Source organism: Dipteris shenzhenensis, chromosome 24 (assembly GCF_047967505.1).
Source record: "Dipteris shenzhenensis isolate YYH24624 ecotype China chromosome 24, Dip_SZ_1.0, whole genome shotgun sequence".
NCBI lineage: Eukaryota > Viridiplantae > Streptophyta > Polypodiopsida > Gleicheniales > Dipteridaceae > Dipteris > Dipteris shenzhenensis.
Genome location: NC_141619.1, coordinates 17375868 through 17398058, shown reverse-complemented (window position 1 = coordinate 17398058; position 22191 = coordinate 17375868). Strand labels below are relative to the sequence as shown.

Below are 22191 nucleotides of genomic sequence, written 5' to 3'. Positions count from 1 at the left end.
GAGGCATGGGCCAGCCTTGAAATTTGAAGCCTTCAGCGACCTTCAAAGCCCTTTAGGCATTCTAGGGAAGGCCATTAGAAAAATTGACGTTGCAAATGAAGGCCAACAATTGAACAAGGTTGCAAATTTTTGCATATATTTAGTTATTTTTGAAGGACAATGACAGATTTTGTCCTTCAATATGAAGATTGGCGTGGGCGGGCAGGGCTCAAGCAAGGTTTCTAAAGATTCCCTCAAGGTGCAGGCAAACATATGAAATACGCAAGTATGTATACGAATACGAAGACGAAGACGAATACGTAGTCTCTCGCGCTAGGCGTTATCTTGATTATCTGTGAAGCAGAACTGCATAAACCTCAAAGCTTCAGCTATGGCGGCCGCGCTCATTTCCATGGCTGCCAAGCTCTACTCTCCTCTCTCTACCCCCATCTCTCTCTCCCACTCTTCCTTCTCAGGCTCCAAAATCTGCTCCCCTTGCTCCCCTTCCCTCCTCCCTTGCCCTCCCCCTCGTCGCCTCCCCATCGAGGCCATGAAAAAGATCAGAGGAAAGGTTGTCTGCTCTACCAACGATAAGACCGTCGCTGTTGAGGTCGTCCGTATCTCTCGCCACCCCAAGTACAAGAAACGCATCAAGACCACTAAGAAATACCACGCGCACGACGCTGAGAACAAGTGCAAAGTGGGTGACGTCGTTATCCTCGTCAAATGCGCCCCTATAAGCAAAACCAAGACATACAGGGTTGCGGAGACCGCTGGCGGACGTGCCCCGGCTGCCAAGCTCGCAGAAGAGCTCCTGCCCCCATTGGAGTCCGCCACCACTTAGCTCTTCGGTGAGTACAGGGAACCTCGTTAAAGCTTTTTCATGTATAAAATCTATTGCGACTCTCCTGAAAATGTCCCGCCAAAGTACTGTCCCTTAAGTCTGGTAAGGTAGAGCCTGAGGGGATCAGTATTGAATGAAACAGAATTTTCAACGGCGTAGTCGAACATTCCAAGCCTCTGCGGACGTTATATTTGGAGGGATATGTGCCATCATTTCCGTTCTTGGGAAGCCGCCTTCTAACTGTCTTTCTGAAGAGGTCGTTTATGTAAGAGCAAGCTAAGATTCTAGTAGAGCAGGGGCACTAGTAGTGTGAAAAGGATTCGGCATTTCATGTATTTATCCCCCACATTTCTTTCGATTCTCTTGAGCGTCCAGACCATGACTAGAGGTGATCTGTTATTGTAACAGAAGTATGTTTATCCAAAATTTTGAATGCAGGAAACATCAAGGAAGTATTCAACTACCCCTTGGAATTTCAGAAATGTTGACTGGACACTCCAAAGTCACTAGCCATGGCTTGAAAGTTAAAAGACAAAGCTTGGTAGCAAGAACTTGTTTTGAGATCTGCATTTGTTTGTATCGCTGATCTAAGACGGTACAATGACGTGACTCATTCCTCCATGAGGATTGTGTATCTGCAATATAACATGTCACTGAGTCTTAGGCCAATTAATTGAAACTTGGAGTCTCTTGTTGGACATAATGGCCATGGCCTTAGGAATACCACACATATATTGCCAACAAAGTAACAACTTGGATATATCATGTGCGTTGCTGGTGCTTTTACACGGAATAAACATGCCAAACGTGCTAAATTGGTTAGGCACAAGTGTTCGTGAAACCAATAAGGTGGAAGTAATGTGTCAAAGTCCATGCTGATATGCTCAAAGGGCTGGTCATGAATCTAAAGGCAAAGTCCCATGAGGAACCTTTAATCTTCTGGCATACGTGACAATGAGTGACATTTGTGGACGTCATTGAGAAGATGTGGCTAGAAATACTTCGGTTCAAGTTTCTTGAGGTTGTCATTGACCCCTCATGTCTGTCAACTGTGGGATTGTGGGCAACGTGTGACAAGGCTGACCAAAATTGGGAAAGAAAACAAAGGCATCCTTTACCACCTATCATGGATGCCGTACTTGTCGATTTGATTGCCCAACATCACTTTGTACCAATGAGTTCGAAACTCGGGAGCATCGTGGTACTAGTTCTTCATGTCTAGAGTGTTGAATCTCGTACAATGCTAAGGCCCTTTTTGTTTAAAGCATTGGGAATGACATTCTTTGACGTGGGAACCTAGTTTATCATGCCTCCAAAGTGCTAGAATGTTATAATGCCTCCAAAGTGCTAGAATGTCCAACTCCACTAAATGATTGATTGCTAGCAATTTGTCATATAGTGAGTATCTGTTCTTGGATGAATTTGCATCCTTCAAATGCGATGGAGGGACCATGTTGCTCCATGATTGCTCCGATGGCATAGTCACTAGCATCGATCTTCACATCAAATGAATCGTCCCTTTGAGCCAATGCCATATAAGGGTTGTGCTAAGTGCTTGCTTTAGTAAGATGAAGGGTTTAAGTGCTTCTATACTGAAGCAGATGGCTCGCTTATTTGTCTTCACCCCCTGCAATTTATTGGTGATCAGTACCGCAATCTTGGCCAAGTCCTTGATGTGCTCTCTGAATGCTTGGCAAATTGCCATGAGCATATGGACCTTGTCCTTTTGTGGCCAGCTCCTAGCCCATTGTGTCTTGGACCTTCGCAAAGTCCAATCGAATATTGGTGGAGCTGATGATTTACCTCAAATAATGTACCTCCAAAAGAAGCTGCTCTTCTTGGCATTAATGTACAACTAATTGTCCTTTAGAGGGTGTAGGACTTGTTGACATGCTGCTCATGTTGTGCAGGATCCATAGAGAAAATCAATATGTCATCAATGGGTCTCCAAAAATCTGGCGAGAGTTTGCAGACACCACACCTTCTCACCTGCCTCTAGAAAGAGGAAACCCCAGGTTGATACCTTAGGCCCCTAGCACCCCACCTTTCTTGGTGTGAACACAAAGGATTGATACCTCTAGAACTAGAGGGGTAATTGGGGGGAACATCCACGTAGTTCCGTGGCCCAACTCTCTATGATATATAAGAGCTGTCTTGCAATGGGACTAGGTGCCGAAGTCAAAGAGAAGGAAGCCAAGGAATTGGGGGACTGTAGCTAGCGAGTGACCCTAGCCTAGCCCCTTCTGGTACCAGTGGAGGGGAGACTTTAAGGGGGACAGCAAGGGTAGAGGGGGGACTAATATGGTGGGAGAGGGAATAGGCGGAAAGGAGGCTAGGCTAGGAGGAAGCAAGCGAGGAGTGAGGACGGTGGAGGGGAAGGGGGGGGGTGCTGTGGAGTTCTTGGAAAGCCCTATGGGGAGGACCATTGTCGACAGAACCAATGTTTGAGTCAGAAGAAAGGGTAGGACCGATGCAAGCAGAGGAGGTGAGGGAGAGGGATTGGAAGATGGCTCCATCTTGGAGTTGGAAGGGTGGAGCAGATACAGGCACCACCAGAGGAGTTGAAGGAAGATGACAGGGAAGGAATCGCGGCCTACCTATGCAACCAAGGAGTGGGAGAAAGTGGGGCCACCTGTTGACATAGCCTTTCGCGGCTAGCAGGGTGTTACGCTGTTGCAGGGTCTTACATCTATGGTCATCTTTAAGGTTGGGTGGAGTCCTATAAGGTGGCGGCCTATCTATGCAACAAAGGAGTGGGAGAAAGTGGGGCCACCTGTTGACATAGCCTTTGGCGGCTAGCGGGGTGTTTATGCTGTTGCAGGATGTTACATCTATGAGCATCTTTAAGATTGGGTGGAGTCCTATAAGGTGGTGTCTTCCCCTTGTCTCGTACTTGAGCTTGTGGAGGAGGGGAGGGGTCCATATCCATAGGTGTCTCCAATTTCTTCCTTGCTTGTTGCCGTCTACTAGCTCATCCTTTTGCATTCTTCTTGTGACTATCATGAGATTGAAACTGCACTATGTTGTGTTTTTAGAGGATGAGTTTGGGCATGTTCCTGGATTCATCTCTCTCTCTCTCTCTCTACACACACACACACACACACACGTGAACTGCACTATGTTGTGTTTTTAGAGGATGAGTTTGGGCATGTTCCTGGATTCATCTCTCTCTCTCTCTCTCTCTCCACACACACACACGCACACGTGTGTGTGTGTGTGTGTGTGTGTTTGGGGTACCCACAGCAGAAGACTGATAGATAGCCCATGAATTCAGATAGAAGGATTCCAAACTTCTTTACTTGTGTGTATTCAACAAATATATGTGCAGACCAGTAAATAGACAATGCTCCAAGCTAGATATAAAAGTAAAATAAGATATATATTATTGTCCACAAAAGGACACAATACAAAGCAGTGCAGAGCACCACCAAACCATGGTCCTCTGTCTTTACCAAAAGTTGTCCTACTACCTCCTTGGCACTTCTAGATCCCTGAGCCCACGTGCTCCTTTGCCGAGCTTCTGTAGAATCTAGTCACTGTGCCTTGATCCCTGCACCTTGCTGCCATCATTGTCAGTCTAGGTATGCAGCCCCCTCCAAGCTCTGTTTGCAGCTCCTCAGCCCTTCTTTCATCCTCCTGGATGTAGGCGCAAAGAATGCTGGTCTGCTGCTTCAGTCTGCTGAATATCTGCTGCTCAAGTGGATGTGAAATGAGTTCTACGGGCTCGCCTTTTATAGGGCTTGGAAGCCCCTGAATGAACCAACCCAGTAGGGGTCTTATTGGTCAACTTGCAGCCTGTCAGCCAACCCACCCAGTCTGCGAAAATTGTCTGGTGGGGCACTTTTCTTGAGGTATGCATGGCCCTGCCTCGCCGCATGGCAGGCTGCCTCTGGCCCAAGCAGTCATGCCCTAAATCTTGACTTGTTCTAGGCCCTGTTTCAGTCCCATAGCCTCTCCTAACCAAGCGCCTAACTGCTGTACCAGTTCCGCCTCTGTTCCAGCCATCTCCAGCCCCTGGAAACCACGCTGCAGGTCCAAACAGCCTCAGTAGAAGGTCTGTACTGCGCCTGCCTGCAATCCGTACTGCTAACGTGTCTATCCATGCTGGAATCACTGCAAATTGCTGACAGCCACAGGACACCTCTGTGCCCCTGCTGTCCCAGCATGGAGGCAATCTGCCCACATGGCAGCACATGTGCTGCCCATGTGGCAGCACTCTTTTGAACCTGCTGCCCACATGGCAGCACATGTGCTGCTCACGTGGCAGCCCTGTGTTTACATCTTTTGCAGTGAGCTTGCTGCCCATGTGGAAGCCATTGGTTCCTCCCCCCCCCGCCCAATGCTCTCCTCGTATGGGGGCTTATAGATGGGGAGGTGACCACACAATCTCCAACACACATAAGTGTGTGTGTGTGTTTGCACGTAGACACTTTTTTTTTTGTGTGGAATGTGCACACACACACACACACACACACACACACACACACACACACACACAGAGCATACATACATACATACATACATGTACGTACGTAGAAAGCAACAAAAAGATTCGAAACCAGACCTTGCCATTGCCGCTTATAAGGGTTTGAATTCTCAATCAAAGAATCTTCCTATGAACTTTTTTAGCTTCCCTAACATGCCCAAACTAATCATCTAAAAATACAACAGATAGTGCAGTTCAATCTCCATCACATATATATATGTATATACATATATGTGCACATACATGCATGCATAACTAATCATCTAAAAATACAACACATAGTGTAGTTCAATCTCCATCACAGATATATATGTATATACATATATGTGCACATACATGCATGCATATGATGGAACACAATTATCGAGCCATCTTCGACGGTGATGAATGCACTATCAGAGATAAATCCCAAAGATGTCAGCTACTAGTAGCAAAAGGTGTAATATGCAATGGGTATCTGGTCATGTAATTCACAGCAAGACCTTCTTTAAACCTTTAGCGAGGAATGAGCGTTGTTTACCATAGAGAGAGGAAGGAGATGAGGGTAGAGAGAGAGTAGAGTCGACAACCGATTGGGTCCCTTTACCCACTGAGGGCCCCCTCCCCCAATCAGGGGAGAATTTGCTTTATACTTGGAGAACTGAGAAATACAAAGAACACTCTTCAAGAGAGCACGGAACACGCTTCTGAAGAGCTCACTATGCACACGTATAGCAAACCCAAAGACCTGAGAGGCAGCGCCGACCAACACCGAGACCTTGATGCTGTCCACACTGACGATGTAGGACGCTTCTGCAAGGCAAGGAAAGGCTTGTGCTGTCTAGCGGAATGCAGGGTTACTGCGTGAGTGAGAGAGTGAAAAGCTAGAAGTGATAGATCCTATGAGAGAACTGAGAGATGACGGAAATATAGAGCTGAGAGTGAGCTGTGTAAACTGTAAAAGAGAACTGAGAAAGCTGAGGAAACAGTGTCCAAACCTCTCTCCGTTTGCTGGTCCAAACCTCTGACTATTGTGCTGCGTGGTCACCTTCAGATCAGGCTGAACTGATGGCCAAGGGACTGAGGCTAGAGCAGGGCCGGATCTGAGGATCTCAGGGGCTGCACAGGAGGCTGAAGTGGAGCTGTAGGAGGACTGGAGGCAGGAGCAAACTGAATGAGAAAACAGGGCAGCCAAGGGGCCCTTTTATAGCGCTGGACTGAGCCAACCCAGTCTGTAAACAGACTGACTCAGTCTGTTTTACAGACTGGCTGGCCTACAACCAGCCTATAAAAAGCCCTCCCTGGCTCATTTGCCAGGGGAGTTTTTGGGCAGCCTTTGCAGGCTGCCTTCCCTGCTTACCTTTCCAGCCTTTGGGGAGCCTAAAGGGACTCCTAACCTAGGCTAAGACCTAAACTATAAGATGGAAACACTTAACCTACTATTCTCCAGTGGGTACTAGTGAACAAGAACTGACTACTGACTTGACCTAAGGCTGAGAGACTGACCTACGTAGCTTGTGCCTGACTGTCCCTGGACAAGGGCTCACAGCATATGACAAAATCTCCTATCTGGGAATTATAATACACTTGTTGATGTAGCCAGTGTGTCACCTTGCACCCAAGTGCAGGGGTGCATGTGACATTCCCTCCTTAACTTGGCGGTAGGTTCATTGCTTCCAAGTAGTCCGCCAATATCTTGGGAAACTCCTGGAAAAAATCTTCGTCCAACCACACTGCTTCATGGGTACCTCGATCCTGGAACTTGGTGTAAAACTCCCGGACCCTGCGTCCTGACCCATGCTTGAATTTATGAAGAAGGATCTGTTCTTGCTGCAAAACTTCGGCTTCATCAAGAACTTCAGGTTGTTGCTTGTCGGAAATCTCTGAAAGAGGAGGCCCAAAATATGGCTTCAACCAAGCTACATGGAACATGTTGTGCATAGTCCAACTGTTTGGTAGGCGTAACTTCATCGAGACATCGTTGATCTTTTGAATAATAGGGAATGGTCCGAAGCTCGTGAAGGACAGCTTAGGGCATCGCTTGCCCACCTGCTTCAATCGTTGCTTGATAATGCGTAAATACACCCATTGACCCTCTTTATAGTGGACATCTTGTCTGGATTTGTTAGCTTGGCGTGTATACGCGATGCTTGAGCTTTGGCGATGCGGCTTTTCACGGACTCCGTAATCTCTGCCATGGCTTTGGTGGTTTTGTTGGCTTCAAGAGATGGAGACACCATTCGGTGAGGAGTGAGGTAAATCGCCGTCCAAACGCCGCTTCATAAGGTGTGCGACCAATACTCGAAGAATAGGTATCGTTCAAAATGGCCTGCACAAGCGGAAGAAACTGCTCCCACTTTCCCTGAGCATCATGACAATATGATTTCAAAATATCAAATGCCATAGCATTATACTTTTCCGTCTCGCCGTTCGATTGTGGATGGAAAGCGCTGGACATCTGCAGCTTAGTATCAAAATTATCAAACAAGGCTTGCCAAAAGTTAGACGTAAACTTAGAGTCCTTGTCGGATGTGATGGTCTTTGGCAACCCTCCAATGGGATACCAATACTTGATAAACAAACGAGCTACATCTTCAACGTTGGCCGTTTGTTTGCAGGAAATGAGCATACGTTCTAACTCCCCCTCCATAGACGTTAAAAGTTGATAAGGGAACTTACTTGGAGGTGTCGGGTCCGGAAGTAGATCGATGCGATGGTCTTCCGGTCGGTTGGGAGGTAGCTGGGGTGGCAGATCGTCCCGGAGCATGATGTCTTTGAACTCTTGGAGTAGATCTACCATTGCTTGCCCCATCGGAGGAGTGGCTTGAACTGCAGTGATCTGGCACTGGACATAGACAAGTGCACACATGGCACGCTTGCGGACGGCACGATCTGCTTGAATATGAGAGATTAATGGAATCCTTGGTATGCTCCGATCACCGCGTATCACGGCGGGCTCAGGTAAACCTTCCACAATCGTGAAGGTATCTTGCCGCCAATTAGGCGTCGAAACATGAATCCTGAGGATCATGTCGCACCCCATCAAAGGAGTCAATATAAAATCTTGCGTAAACATGGCCTTCTGAATTGAAAAAGTGAATTGGATGGCCTTATGCGTGATGTGTGTGCGCAAGCGGGGCGTGAACCCATCCATTGCAAGCTCGTGAGGTACCAAGGTGCACCCCACTGTCTTGGCAAGCTGAGGGGTTTGAACTCCCCATATCGAACAGGACAATAAATTGATGCCCGTTAGCTGTGCCATTCGCTCGAATGAGCGCCTTCTTTTGATTTGAGAAGTCGCCCTCCTTCTTACCTTGAAAGACCACCGTGGGAACGGCGTTCAAAGCAGGGAAGACGGCATTCGTAGCTGAGGATGGAGGCGGAGCTGGAAGAGCCAATACATTAGCGACGGACGAAGTAGGTGCTTTCGCAGCCTTTTCGACAAGCCACTTTGGACAATTCTTCTTGCCATGTCCAGCGATGTGGTGGCAATGAAAGCAGCGATGTTCTTGGTGGTATCGCTTCTGCTCGTTGGGCTGTAGATAGCCTCCTGTTATACCTGCTTTAGCCTTCTCATCCGAAGTCATCTTTGGCTTGGATTCCCTCTTTTGACCAGATGCTTGGCCGTCTTTCTTTTGGAACTGGTTGTTCTTCTTCTGATCCTTACCCGCTGTGTTGTTTGACTGCTGCGGGGCTTTGGAATCTTTCTGGACCTGCTTGGGCTTTCCTCGTTCAGCATCATCTCCTGATTTTGTGCGAGAGTCAGTGCCGGCTCATAATCCGGCGGGTCGAAGTTCCGAATGGTAAAACGTATGTTCGTGTCCAAACCTCGAATGAATTGCTTCATCTTGGCGCTCTCCGTCACGCCCAACTGTCGCGCCAGTGTGATGACCTTATTACTGTATGTCAACACAGGCAAACCATTCTGGAAGAGACGAGCGAACTCATCCTCCAGGTTAAGCATATATTGGGGTGGGAGAAAACGGGCTTTGAGGTCGGCCACAAACGTTGCCTAAACGAAATTCGTCTTAAACGTTTTTGGGTCAGTATGCTTACTAGCCCAATGCTGCCACCAAGTCACCGCCTCACCTGTAAGATGAGGGGCTGCAAGGTGGACTTTATCTTGCTCATCTTGAATCCATGCTAACGAAAAATGAGCTACAAACTGATGAATAAATTGCAAAATTGCTGAATGATCACACTTACCATCATACTTTACAAAATTTGGAGTGGACCGAGTGAGTGGTGTTACCTTTGTCGATGGCGAAGCTGTGGCGGAGACGACCGCTGTGCTCAAACTTGCCTGCATAGCGGCTAACATCTGTTTGTGTTGGAGAAGCATTGCCTCTCGGTCTAGATTTTGTTGCCTCTCTGCCTGGGCGAGCTCTGCGCGTCGCAGTGCCTCCTCATTTTTGCGTTCCTCATGCATCAACAGGAGCAGTTTTTCAAAATCAGTGGTTCTTCTTTCTTCCAGCGGCTTTTGTGCTTCTTTTTCCTCCAGACGTTTTGTCTGGTCCCGCTGTCTTCTGCTTTCTTCTAGCTGGGATGAATGTTCTTCGAGTTGCTGCAGCAAGACCTGATTTAGCTCTAGAAGGTTCGCCATCACTTCTTGAGCATTTGGCGGAAGCGTATCTTGTTGGTAGTCTTTCTCCTCTTCAAAGTCTTCACGGTTGAAATCTTTTCGTGACCCTTCCATGGTGCTTGATTGTGTGTCCTTTCTGGATCTCAACACAATGTTGGGGTAAAGGCACATTGCCACCCTTTTGTTAAAGATATGACACCTATGACTGTCTTAAGACAGTCATAGGGTGAAAGCCTAATCCTAATAAAACCTATGAGTTTGTGGTGTGGCTCAACACTTCACACCCACACTTTTGTGTCTCCCCCTCTCTCTCTCTCTCTCTCCTTGGTTCCACTCCCTCTCTCATTCCCTCTCAACTGGTATCAGAGCCTTCACCTCTCCCTCTCCACTCCCTCTCTCATTTCCCTCTCAACTGGTATCAGAGCAGGGCAGCGCGTGCGGGCAGAGCAGGGCAGCGCGCAGGCAGCGCGCGCGGGCAGAGCAAGGCAGCGCGCAGGCAGAGCAGGGCAGCTCGCACACGCAGCAGCAGCTAGCTGTTGCTAGCTGCGCACCGCACAGCATAGGTTGCTACAGCCTTTCGTATGGTCAGGTACGGTCGTCCGTACCGACTGTACGGACGCCGCCGTACGGTCGTTGCGTCAAGGAGGTACAGTTCGGATTTTTTGTTTTGGGATTTGTACCCTGCGCAGGTACAGCAGGCATTTTTTTTTTTTGGGGGAAGAAGAAAAAGAGAGAGCACTCTGCTCTTCATTCCCGGTTGTTCAGTTCTCAAAACTGTGTGTTGAAGGTACAGCAAGTACCCTCGTGTCCCTCGTGCTTGAGGTGACTAGTGCCACATTGTGTGGTGGTTGCACAGTTATCTTGTTTCAGGAAGGTCAAATGCCTTGATTTTGCAGAGGGCTTTTATGCTTTTGCTGAGTGCAAATCTCAGCTTTTGGGTGACAATTTCAAAGGGCTTTTGCCTGGTAGTTTATGCAGTGTATGCCTTGAGGCAGTGTGGAGCCAGAATGCTCACATTGGTCTTGTTTCCGCAGTGTATTCAGTGACATTTCTTACAGGTCACATTCTGTGTACGACACCTTGAAAAATCTCAGTTGAGCCACGCTTGGCCAGGGCGCATCGAGTTTACTCAGTCCCTAACTGTCCATCGTTGACAGTGCTCAAAAGATTTTCTCTTCAGTGTTTGTACGCTGGGATCTGTGTTGTTACTGTGTACACAGGGCCGTTTATGCATCACATTGTCAGGTGAAAGTACCAGGAGAGCGCTGTATTTTGTATGTTACCTCAGTGTTGAGGTGTTTTTCACTTGGTACAGGTGTCAAATCAAGGGGCTTTTGCCCAGATTTTGCTTGTGAGCACTTGAGTTACTGTTTGAGACCTTCAGATGCCTTTTATCCCCTTGGCAGAAGGGTGATTGCTTGGGATTTGTCCCATTCTTTGTTGCAGGTTTGTGACAGGCTGAAGTGTTTGGAGCCTCTTTTCAGTGAACAAAACAGTGTATGACAAGTGGTTTATGCATATAAAATCAGTGCAATACCTCATCTGAGGTGGGAGAAGTGTCCAGGACAGCAGTGTTTTGTGCTTCGTGATGCACTGATAAAGCACTTGTGGAACAGCTGCAGCATTCTGAGGTTACTGTTTTATGCCTATTTGAGCACGGTACAGTGTGTCAGAAGGTACAGTGACTGGAGGGAAATTTTCTGTTTTGCTGCAGATTTTTTTTTGACAGTAAAAACAGCACTATTGTGAGTGCTCCTGGCTCTTGATAGAGCAGGTTTTTCTGAGAAATCAGAATTTTATTTAGTCATTTTTGACTTACAGGGAGTCAGGTACTTTCCTTATCTGATATGGCATTAGGGGGAAGTGAATCTTCAATTCTGAACATAAAGAAATTGGAAGGGGCACACAATTATGCATTATGGGCAGAACAGTGTTTGAATGTACTTCTGCTAAAGAAGATTTCTAAGCCCTTAAGGGTGAAGGGTGTCAAGCCATCTGGGATGTCAGATGATGAGTGGGAGGAGCTTGATTTGTCCGCTAGGGCTGCTATCATGCATACTCTCAGTGATTCTCTTGTGTTCAATGTTCAGGCTGAAAAGACCTCTTATGGCCTATGGTAGAGGCTAGAAGAGTTGTATGCCCAAAAGAGTTCAGCCAGTAAGGTTTATTGGTTGAAGAAGCTTGTTGATCTTCGCATGAAGGAAGGTACAGCTATGACCTCACACTTGAGTGAGTTCAATGCCATCTTTACACAGCTTATTGCACAGGGATTGAACCTTGATGAGGAGTTCAAGGCTACTTTCTTGTTGTGTACCCTCCCTGAGAGTTGGGACACTTTCAAGACCACCCTGTCTAATTCAAATGTCACTCTTATGTATGCTGATGTGGAGAGCTCTCTCCTTATGGAGGAGATGAGCAGGAAGAATAATGCGGGCAGCAAGTCTTCAAATGCTTTGCAGGTACAGGAAAGAGGCAGGACTCAGCAGAAGGGGAGATCTGCTGGAAAGTCCAAATCCCGCAGTCAGTCCCGTGGCAAAAAGGATATTGAATGCTTTTACTGTGGCAAGAAGGGACATGTGAAGTCTAAGTGCTTCAAGTTTATACGGGATCAGAAAGCCAAGAAGGCTAGACAAAGGATGCAGGCAGTGGAAGCAAAGGCAAAGGCAAGGCCAAGGCAGATGACTTGGATGCAGTGAATGTTGCAGCAGAAGACAGTGAAAGTGACAGACATGATGTTTTATGCTCTTCTGCTGTAATTGCACATACATTGGTTATTGATGGCCATGACATGCACACCTGGCTCTTGGATTCAGGTGCTTCTTTTCATGTTACTCCTCATAGGGAGTGGTTTACTTCCTACACAGGTACTCATGGAGTTGTTCACCTTGGGAACAACTATGCATGTCAGATTGCAAGGATTGGCAGTATACAGATAGTATTCCCCGATGGACGCACATTTATGCTTGATGGTGTTCGCCATGTGCTGCAAATCAAGAAAAATCTGATTAGCACTGGCTTGTTGGATGACAGTGGTTACCACACCACATTTGGGGATTCCAAATGGGTGATTACTGATGGCCAGGTTGTAGTGGCTGAGGGTTATAAGAGTGATACCTTGTACCCTCTTTATGTTTCCAGTGTAGGTAATCATGTTGTTGCCATAACCGAGCTGCCAAAGGTTTCATTGTGGCATAGCCGGTTGGGACACATGTCCGTTAAAGGAATGCAAGAACTGTCACGTTTGGGTTATCTACCGTCTCTTTCATTTTCAGATTTGCCTACTTGTGATCATTGCATATTTGGCAAGCATTCTATGACTCCTCATAAGAGGAGAACTCCCCAAAATAGAGCACCGCTTGATCTAGTGCACACTGATTTGTGTGAGATGCCACAGCTGTCACTAGGGGGTGCAAAGTATTTCATTACTTTTATTGATGATGCCACACGCAAAGTGTGGGTCTATTTCTTGAAGCATAAAAGCGATGCCTTAGATGCTTTCAAGAAGTTTGTCGCTCAGGTTGAGAATCGGACAGGTCGCAGGCTGAAATGCCTCAGATCCGATAATGGGGGTGAGTATGTGTCACATGCTTTTGTACAGTTTTGCGAAGCTAAGGGCATTAAACATGAACTCACAGCCCCTCATAATGCATCTCAAAATGGTGTGAGTGAGCGGATGAATCGAACTATTCAGGAGAAGGTTCGACGTATGTTGTCTTATGCTGCATTGCCCCATGGCTTTTGGGCAGAAGCTGTGCAAACAGCAGTTCACATAATTAACAGGCCGCCGAACAAGGCTTTGGAGTTGAAAGTGCCAGAGGAGGTGTGGTCTGGCAAGCCACCTTCATATAAGCACTTACGTGTGTTTGGCTGCGAGTGCTTTGCTCATATACGCAAAGAACTATGCACCAAACTGGAGCCAAAGTCTTCCAGATGCATCTTTATGGGTTATGGTGACGAAGGTGAAATGGGGTACAGGTTATGGGATCCCGTCAAACGGAAGATTATACGCAGCAATGATGTCATCTTTAAAGAGGATAGTGTACACAAAGAACCCGTGCAACCTATGGAATACAGGAGGGTTGTTTATGATGATGTCGGACAGCAAAGAATGCCCATTAATATGCAGCAGCAGGCTGCTGTAGATAACCCTGTTCAAGAGGGTATACAGGCTGAAAATCAGCCAGAGAATATTGCCAATGATGCACCACTGGATATGCCAGCAAATGGGGCGGTAGAACAGCCAAATATGGTGGTACAGCCACCCGTCATGCATGACGAACAGGCTAGACAGCAGCCTAATCCGGAACATTTTGTTAGGAGGAGCACCCGTGTACAACGGCCTCCTGACAGGTTTGTTCCAGGAGCCAATAATGTGGCTGATTTTATCATGCTGACAGATTGTGGTGAGCCTTCCAGCTTCAAGGAAGCTATGGGAAGAACAGAGAAAAGGAAGTGGGAGAAAGCCATGCAGTCAGAAATGGACTCCCTACTTCAAAATGATACATGGAACTTGGTGCAGCTACCTGCAGGCAGAAAGGTTTTGCCATGCAAGTGGGTTTACAAAGTCAAAGTGGATTCAAATGCTTTACTGAGGTATAAGGACAGATTGGTTGCCAAGGGATTTAAGCAGGAGAAGGGCATTGACTTTGATGAGATCTTTTCCCCTGTAGTCAGGATGACTACTTTGAGAGCAGTGTTAGCTCTTGTTGCTCATGAGGACATGGATTTATGTCAGATGGATGTGACAGATGGATGTGAAGACTGCTTTTCTTCATGGAGATCTCCATGATGAGATCTATATGAGTCAGCCAGAGGGATATGCTGTTAAAGGGAAAGAGCAGCTTGTGTGTAAGCTCAAGAGGAGCTTGTATGGACTCAAGCAGGCGCCAAGAGAATGGTACAAGAAGTTTGATGCCTTCATGCAGTCCCAAGGGTATCATAGGTGTGAGACCGCCGATCATTGCTTGTACACCAAACGGGCAAAGGATGGCAGTTTGATGCTACTCATTCTATATGTGGATGACATGCTGATTGCCAGTAAATCTCAGCAGGAGATTAGTGCTTTGAAGAAACAATTGCATAAGTCTTTTGACATGAAAGACTTGGGTGATGCAAACCATATTCTTGGCATGCGGATTATTCGTGACAGGTCCAAGGGACTTTTGTTTCTGTCACAGAAGGAGTACATTGACAAAGTACTGCAGAGGTTTAAAATGGAGGGGGGGAAGTCTATTAGTACCCCGTTGCCTCCACATTTAAAACTCAGCAGTAAGGACAGCCCCAGATCAGATGATGATAAGGCTGAAATGGCCAAGGTTCCGTATGCATCTGCAGTTGGTTCTTTGATGTATGCCATGGTTGCCACTCGTCCGGATATTGCTTTTGCGGTGGGAGTCATCAGCAGGTATATGGCAAATCCAGGCAAGCGGCATTGGGAAGCAGTGAAAGGTGTCTTGAGGTATCTCAAGGGTACCAAAGACTTGTGCATATGCTATGGTAGGCAGGATGCATTGGTGCATGGTTTTACAGATTCAGACTATGCAGGGAATGCAGATAACCGGAAGTATACTACCGGTTATATTTTCACATTTGCAGGAGGTGCTATATCATGGGTGTCTCGGTTGCAGAAATGCGTTGCACTGTCAACCACTGAAGCTGAATATGTTGCAGCCACTGAGGCTTGCAAGGAAGCAATATGGCTTACTTGGCTGGTGGGAGATTTGGGCATTACAGGAGATATGCCAGTTTTGCATTGTGATAGTCAGAGTGCTATCATGTTGGCAAAGAATCCGGTCTTTCATCAAAAGACCAAGCACATAGATGTGAAATACCATTTCATCAGGGAGGTACTGGAAGACAAGCGACTTGAGCTTGTGAAGGTGCATACTGATGATAATCCTGCAGATATGCTCAGATTTGCTCACTAAGAGCTTGCCTACAGAGCGGTTTGCACATTGCCGCCACATCATGGGATTAGGATGAGACCATTCTTATTTTATGGTCTTGTATACAGTAACTGTATATTGCTGTAATTTTTATTCTTTTCTCCCCTTTAGGCACATTGGCCTTTAGGTGGGAGGTTGTTGGGGTAAAGGCACATTGCCACCCTTTTGTTAAAGATATGACACCTATGACTGTCTTAAGACAGTCATAGGGTGAAAGCCTAATCCTAATAAAACCTATGAGTTTGTGGTGTGGCTCAACACTTCACACCCACACTTTTGTGTCTCCCCCTCTCTCTCTCTCTCTCCTTGGTTCCACTCCCTCTCTCATTCCCTCTCACACAACCCTACACTTGCGGTAGTCAAGCTGGATACAGACCGAAGCTCTTATACCAATGTAACATGCAACGGTTATCTGATTGTGTAATTCAACAGCAAGACCTTCTTTAAACCTTTAGCGAGGAATGAGCGTTGTTTACCATAGAGAGAGGAAGGAGATGAGGGTAGAGAGAGAGTAGAGTCGACAACCGATTGGGTCCCTGTACCCACTGAGGCCCCCTCCCCCAGTCAAGGGAGAATTTGCTTTATACTTGGAGAACTGAGAAATACAAAGAACACTCTTGAAGAGAGCACGGAACCCGCTTTTGAAGAGCTCACTGTGCACACGTATAGCAGACCCAAAGACCTGAGAGGCAGCGCCGACCAATACCGAGACCTTGATGCTGTCCACACTGACGATGTAGGACGCTTCTGCAAGGCAAGGAAGAGGCTTGTGCTGTCTAGCGGAATGCAGAGTTACTGCGTGAGTGAGAGAGTGAAAAGCTAGAAGTGATAGATCCTATGAGAGAACTGAGAGATGACGGAAATATAGAGCTGAGAGTGAGCTGTGTAAACTGTAAAAGAGAGCTGAGAAAGCTGAGGAAACAGTGTCCAAACCTCTCTCCGTTCGCTGGTCCAAACCTCCGACTGTTGTGCTGCGTGGTCACCTTCAGATCAGGCTGAACTGATGGCCAAGGGACTGAGGCTAGAGTAGGGCCAGATCTGAGGATCTCAGGGGCTGCACAGGAGGCTGAAGTGGAGCTGTAGGAGGACTGAAGGCAGGAGCAAACTGAATGAGAAAACAGGATTCAAGGGGCCCTTTTATAGCGCTGGACTGAGCCAACCCAGTCTGTAAACAGACTGACTCAGTCTGTTTTACAGAGTCAGTCTGTATTACAGACTCAGTCTGTTTTACAGACTGGCTGGCCTACAACCAGCCTATAAAAAGCCCTCCCTGGCTCATTTGCCAGGGGAGTTTTTGGGCAGCCTTTGCAGGCTGCCTTCCCTACTTACCTGTCCAGCCTTTGGGGACCCTAAAGGGACTCCTAACCTAGGCTAAGACCTAAACTATAAGATGGAAACACTTAACCTACTATTCTCCAGTGGGTACTAGTGAACAAGAACTGACTATTGACTTGACCTAAGGCTGAGAGACTGACCTACGTAGCTTGTGCCTGACTGTCTCTGGACAAGGGCTCACAGCATGCGACAAAATTTCCTATCTGGGAATTATAATACACTTGTCGATGTAGCCAGTGTGTCACCTTGCACCCAAATGCAGGGGTGCATGTGACAAAAGGTGTCAAGGAAGGACGCTTATACAGAATGCTAGCTACAGTACCAGATAAGCATGCCATGTTAGCTCAACCGCAACAGATGCCACTATCTGCAAAATGGCACAAGAGATATGGTGATGTCAATTTCAAGTACTTGTTAGATCTCAGGTATGAGGATATGGCAATTGGGATCCCGAAGCTATAGTTTCTTGGAAAAGTTTGCGAAGCATGCTGCTTCATGCATGTATGTGCACATATATGTATATACATATATATCTGTGATGGAGATTGAATTGCACTATGTGCTGTATTTTTAGATGATTAGTTTGGGCATGTTAGGGAAGCTAGAAAAGTTCATAGGAAGATTCTTTGATTGAGAATTCAAAACCCTTATATGCGGCAATGGCAAGGTCTTTTCGTTGCTTTCCTATTGAGCATATAGAGGGCGGGCGATGTTAATAATGCCAATAATTTTTACAAGGCTGATTGACCTCTTGAATTGTTTTGGATGAGAACTTTACACACTTTCTTCCCAAGAGGTTTTAATTTGGAAGTAAAATCAACTCATCATAAGAATAAAAGAACCCTTTGACGTGGAGACCTCATATCAAGCCCTTTAACATTTCTCTTTACCAACATAGTCATATATACTCTCCTTGTGTGGAAACCTAAAGTTATGTTACGGGGTTGTCCTAGCTCTCTTGCAATCTCACACGTTCATCGTGAGTTGCCTCCCTCACTTCCTCTTCCTCCTCCTTGGACCTTCAGTTCCTTTAACTTCCGGAGTTCCAAGAGTTTTTGCTTCTCAAGACTATAAAAGAAGACTTCTTCACCTAGAGAGACTAATGTCTCTAGGTATTTTTTCATAAAAGTTTTTGAAAAATATAATGTCAAAGCTCGTTTCAAACTTCAACACACCTTGGAAAACTTCTTTTTTGAGGATTTGAATCTAAATAAGCTCCATTATATACTACTTAAAATTTCGTTAGATCGCTTCTTAAAAGTAAAAGCTTCCTTTCAAAGCAAAGAACTCTATCTAAATAAGGAACTCTTGATTTCTATTTCTACTTCTCTCTCTCTTGACAAGGTAGGCTTGAACTCAATTTTGAAGTCTCTTGAAGTAATGGCTTCTCTCCCTCATTATGTGAGAAGAATTTGGAAGCATCTAGTAGTAGCTTGGAAGTATGTAAAAACTTTAGGACAAAAGGCTTTCAAGTTTGGAGAGATAGGTAAAAGGCTTTCAGAGCATTCAAAATCTTCTATCCTTAGAGAAACTTGTTGTAAAAGTAAGAGATTCCAAAGCTTTATTGATCCTGATTTAGGACATGTAGTCACAGCGGATACTCCAATTGGGAAAACCTCACTTGTAAATGAGGGAGAGGATGCAAAGGCTCGAGTGAAAGGAGGGAAAGGGAGTGAGTAAAGAGGAGGGAAGGGGAGTGACTAAAGCGGAGAGGAGGGAGGGGAAGGTTGCAAGAGGTGGGGGGGAGTATTAGAAAAGGGAGGGGACAAGGGAAAGAGGGGGGTGGGGAGAAAGGGGAAATTCAGGTTCTTTTTTGGGGGGGGGAGTTTGTGTGGAAAGATCACTGAGAAAGGCCAGTCAAGGTGCGCCTTTCCCAGCCCAGAAAAGCCAATCAGGGGACTGTCTTTTCAGCCTCAGCTGCAGACCTTCGTCCCAGCTGCTACACTACCTGCAAGGACTGTGTGAACAGTCCATTGAAGGGAGCAAAGCTCCAGCCATGCAGCCGAAGCAAAGCACAAGCAGGAGAGTCTGTACAGCCCCTTCATGAACCCGTCGAGGCAGGGGGAGCTGGCATCACTTGTGCTGTCGACCGAAGGAGCAGCCAACGAGGGTGGTATTGTAAATGAAGGAGCAGCTCAATTTGCCACGCCATGGACAGTTTTGATTGGGCTTGTGTGATTGGCTGTGTGGTGCTAGATAGCTGTACAGGATCTCTTTTCTGGATTGGTTCTACTTCCTTGATTGTAGGTTAAGAATCTGCAAAAGCTTTGGCTGTTGTCAGCCTGGCTGTGGCACCTGGACAATCACTTAAGGAAGTTTTGTTTGTGCTGAAGTTGCAGCATTTAAAGAGGAGTTCTAAATTTAGTTCGCATAATTGGTGGAACGAATTGCAGTTACATGAAAATGAAGCATGTGGAAGAGTTTTGGTCTGTCAACGACCTAGAGGCTAGGCTTCAGCGGATGTATGTGTTTTGTAGAGTCATGACAGAAGTTGCATTACTTTTAATTTATGAAGGGCACATGACAGTTTACTAGTCACATTGTAGTGGTGCTATGCTCAATTCGTGCTTAAGTAACCGCATCGATGAAATGTGATCCTATAGTCTATCCAGTTCCTCTGTGTGGTTTTATTGAGATGGTCAATCATAGGCATGTTCAATGAAAGCTTGCAACTCTTAGTGAACTTACTGTTTTTATATGGTGACGCAGGTGAACATATTCGTCTCTATCGGGTCTGTAATTCGTCTTTTGGATAGAGCAAGTCAACCTTTGTACTCAGAAAATAAGTGCAATTTTTTTTCTGTACTTTGTTGCTCAATTCTGCATGAACGGTATTTTAAGCAGTTGAGATCTCTCTTGACCTGTATTGTATATGTTTTGCCTACGCATCACATGATGAGATGATTTGTTTCGTAGTTAAACTAGATTGCTTGGCCAGCTGGGCTCCTGATGGATACTTCTCTCTTTTGCTATCTTGTTGAGGTTCACATGAGTCACGTTGTCAGAAATGATGCAGAAGATTGATGTTCAATTGCATGCAACCTTTTGTAGAGATTTCGTTATCATCCAGTCCTGCTTGCACTTGATGTTGTTCATGTCGATAGTAAAACGTAGTTTTTGTTTTTTTTGGAGGAAGACAAATTCGTATTCTTTGCACTGTAAGCAAATCTATTGTCCATTCCACTTCGAGCGAACGACGGGGAGATGTATTTCAGAAATGTATAAATAATAAATCAAAACCAAATTGAGACAGAAGCATGCAACTGTGACAGGAATAATCCAAACGCAAAGCTGCATTGCATGTACGACAAAAGTTCCAGCACCATTTGCAACTTCATTGGATGCCTTTTTTTGAAGGCACAAATGTTTATTTTTTGGGTCAAATGATGTTCCTACGCTTTAGGAAATAGTACTTCCGCGCTCTAGCCGGATGGCCCTCGAGCGTGTTGTAACCTAATGGACCTACTGTGTTGTGGCTCCTTATGTAGTACTGCTCTAAAGTTCGTGCTTTGTCTACAGTGTCTGTTGTTTCCAAAACTTTGATTTCGAAATTTTCTTTGAAGGGCTTATAACGCTGCAAGTCCTCTTTCATTTTCGCCGATGGTTTTTTATTGTGTTGTTTGATCCTCCGCGGCAGGTCTGTCGTGCTCCCTATGTATTTTCTGTTGTTGGGCTTGCACGTGATGCAGTAGACGACGAGGCTCGCGCGATTCCCTTGCGCGGGCGCTTCAGTGGAGGCTCCTCCTTCATCTCGAGGCTCGCGTCTTTCAATGTCGTATCTGCGTAAACATTGACAATTACGTTAGTCATCGAGGTTTTCGGTCTTTTTTTTTTCGTTTGACGTCCATAATAGAATGCATTTATTTACTAGCCCTGGTTTTTCTTTGTTGCCGTGAAAGGATCGTTTCCAATACTGAAGCGCTCCTCGTATAAGTCCCTGTCGAAAATATACGTAAGCTTCTCCATTGTCGTCATCGGGTGCGTCGCGTCGTGCGTCCCTCCAAATTATTCCATGAATTGTTCGAGTATAGCTGTTCCTTGATCGCGCGTCGTGTCTCTCAGCAACTCCTAGGATACGTTGTACCCGTAATGCAGCAGCTCGCACTCATACGTCGCACTCATACGTTGTGATCCCTTTCGTCTTTGTGTCTAGTAGCTTTTGTCCCTCTAAACTTTCCATCATCCTATCGGTCTCATCGAACTCAATGTCAAGCTCGACAAGGATCTCTTTGAGGAGTCTTGCAGGAGAAGTGCAATCCATGATGAGTTTGTTGTTCTTGCAACTCGTTAATTCTTTTTCTCAATTGTTGCGGTTTTTTTTTTAATTTTCGAAAGCATTACGTACCATTTGCGAATCTCAAGCCTCCCGACTGTCTTTTAGTTGGCAAATGCCTATTGCAGTTGTCAATGAAGTCGCGTAGTTTCGCATACGTGTTGAAGTCGTTGATGTAAGCTCCCGGACGTTCTCTTGCATTGTTTGCTAGCCGGAATTGCTTTGTGGTTAGGAAGAAGCTCCTCTTTGCTGGTGGAGGTTTTGTTGCCTTCGCGTTGCTTTTGTATAGCTCAAATAGCTGCTTGCAGGCAAGACTTATTACACCGTCTTTTCAAATGAGCCGTCTTTTTAAATCTTCACGAAAAAAAGATTCTTTCATGCTGGTGGAATTTACCTTGTTTGCGTCCTTGTCTTATGCTGCAATGTCCCGAGCTTTCTGATTCTCTGCACCTGTTCTCGACAACAGACAAGATATTAAAACCATTTTCCTTGCACGAATGTTTGACGTAACATATTCATGACTTGCCTCTGCCTTTTTCAATCTTTGGTAGTGAATACCTTTATGCGCGTGGTTGTGTTGTCGGCTGTGAGAACTCTCGTGGAATTGGTCTGAATATGTCTGGATGTGGGCAATGTAGTATGCGCAGCCTCGTTCTCTCAGTCACTCTGGACAACATCACGTATGCTAGGTCAGGGGCAAACACTCCTCGAAATATGAGCAGCGCTTTGTTGGATATGGTTGCGTCTTGGGATTTGTGTCCCGTGATA

General features: G+C 46.1%; 1 protein-coding gene across 1 annotated transcript; it reads left to right on the top strand.

Annotated features, from left to right (window-relative positions):
* Positions 1–290: 290 nt before the first annotated feature.
* Positions 291–19955, top strand: RPS17 (ribosomal protein S17). The gene is made up of 2 exons (XM_087395717.1): positions 291–830; positions 19860–19955. The coding sequence occupies exon 1, from the start codon at positions 371–373 to the stop codon at positions 821–823; it is 453 nt and encodes a 150-aa protein (XP_087251843.1). The 5' UTR covers positions 291–370; the 3' UTR covers positions 824–830; positions 19860–19955.
* The last annotated feature ends 2236 nt before the right edge of the window (positions 19956–22191 follow it).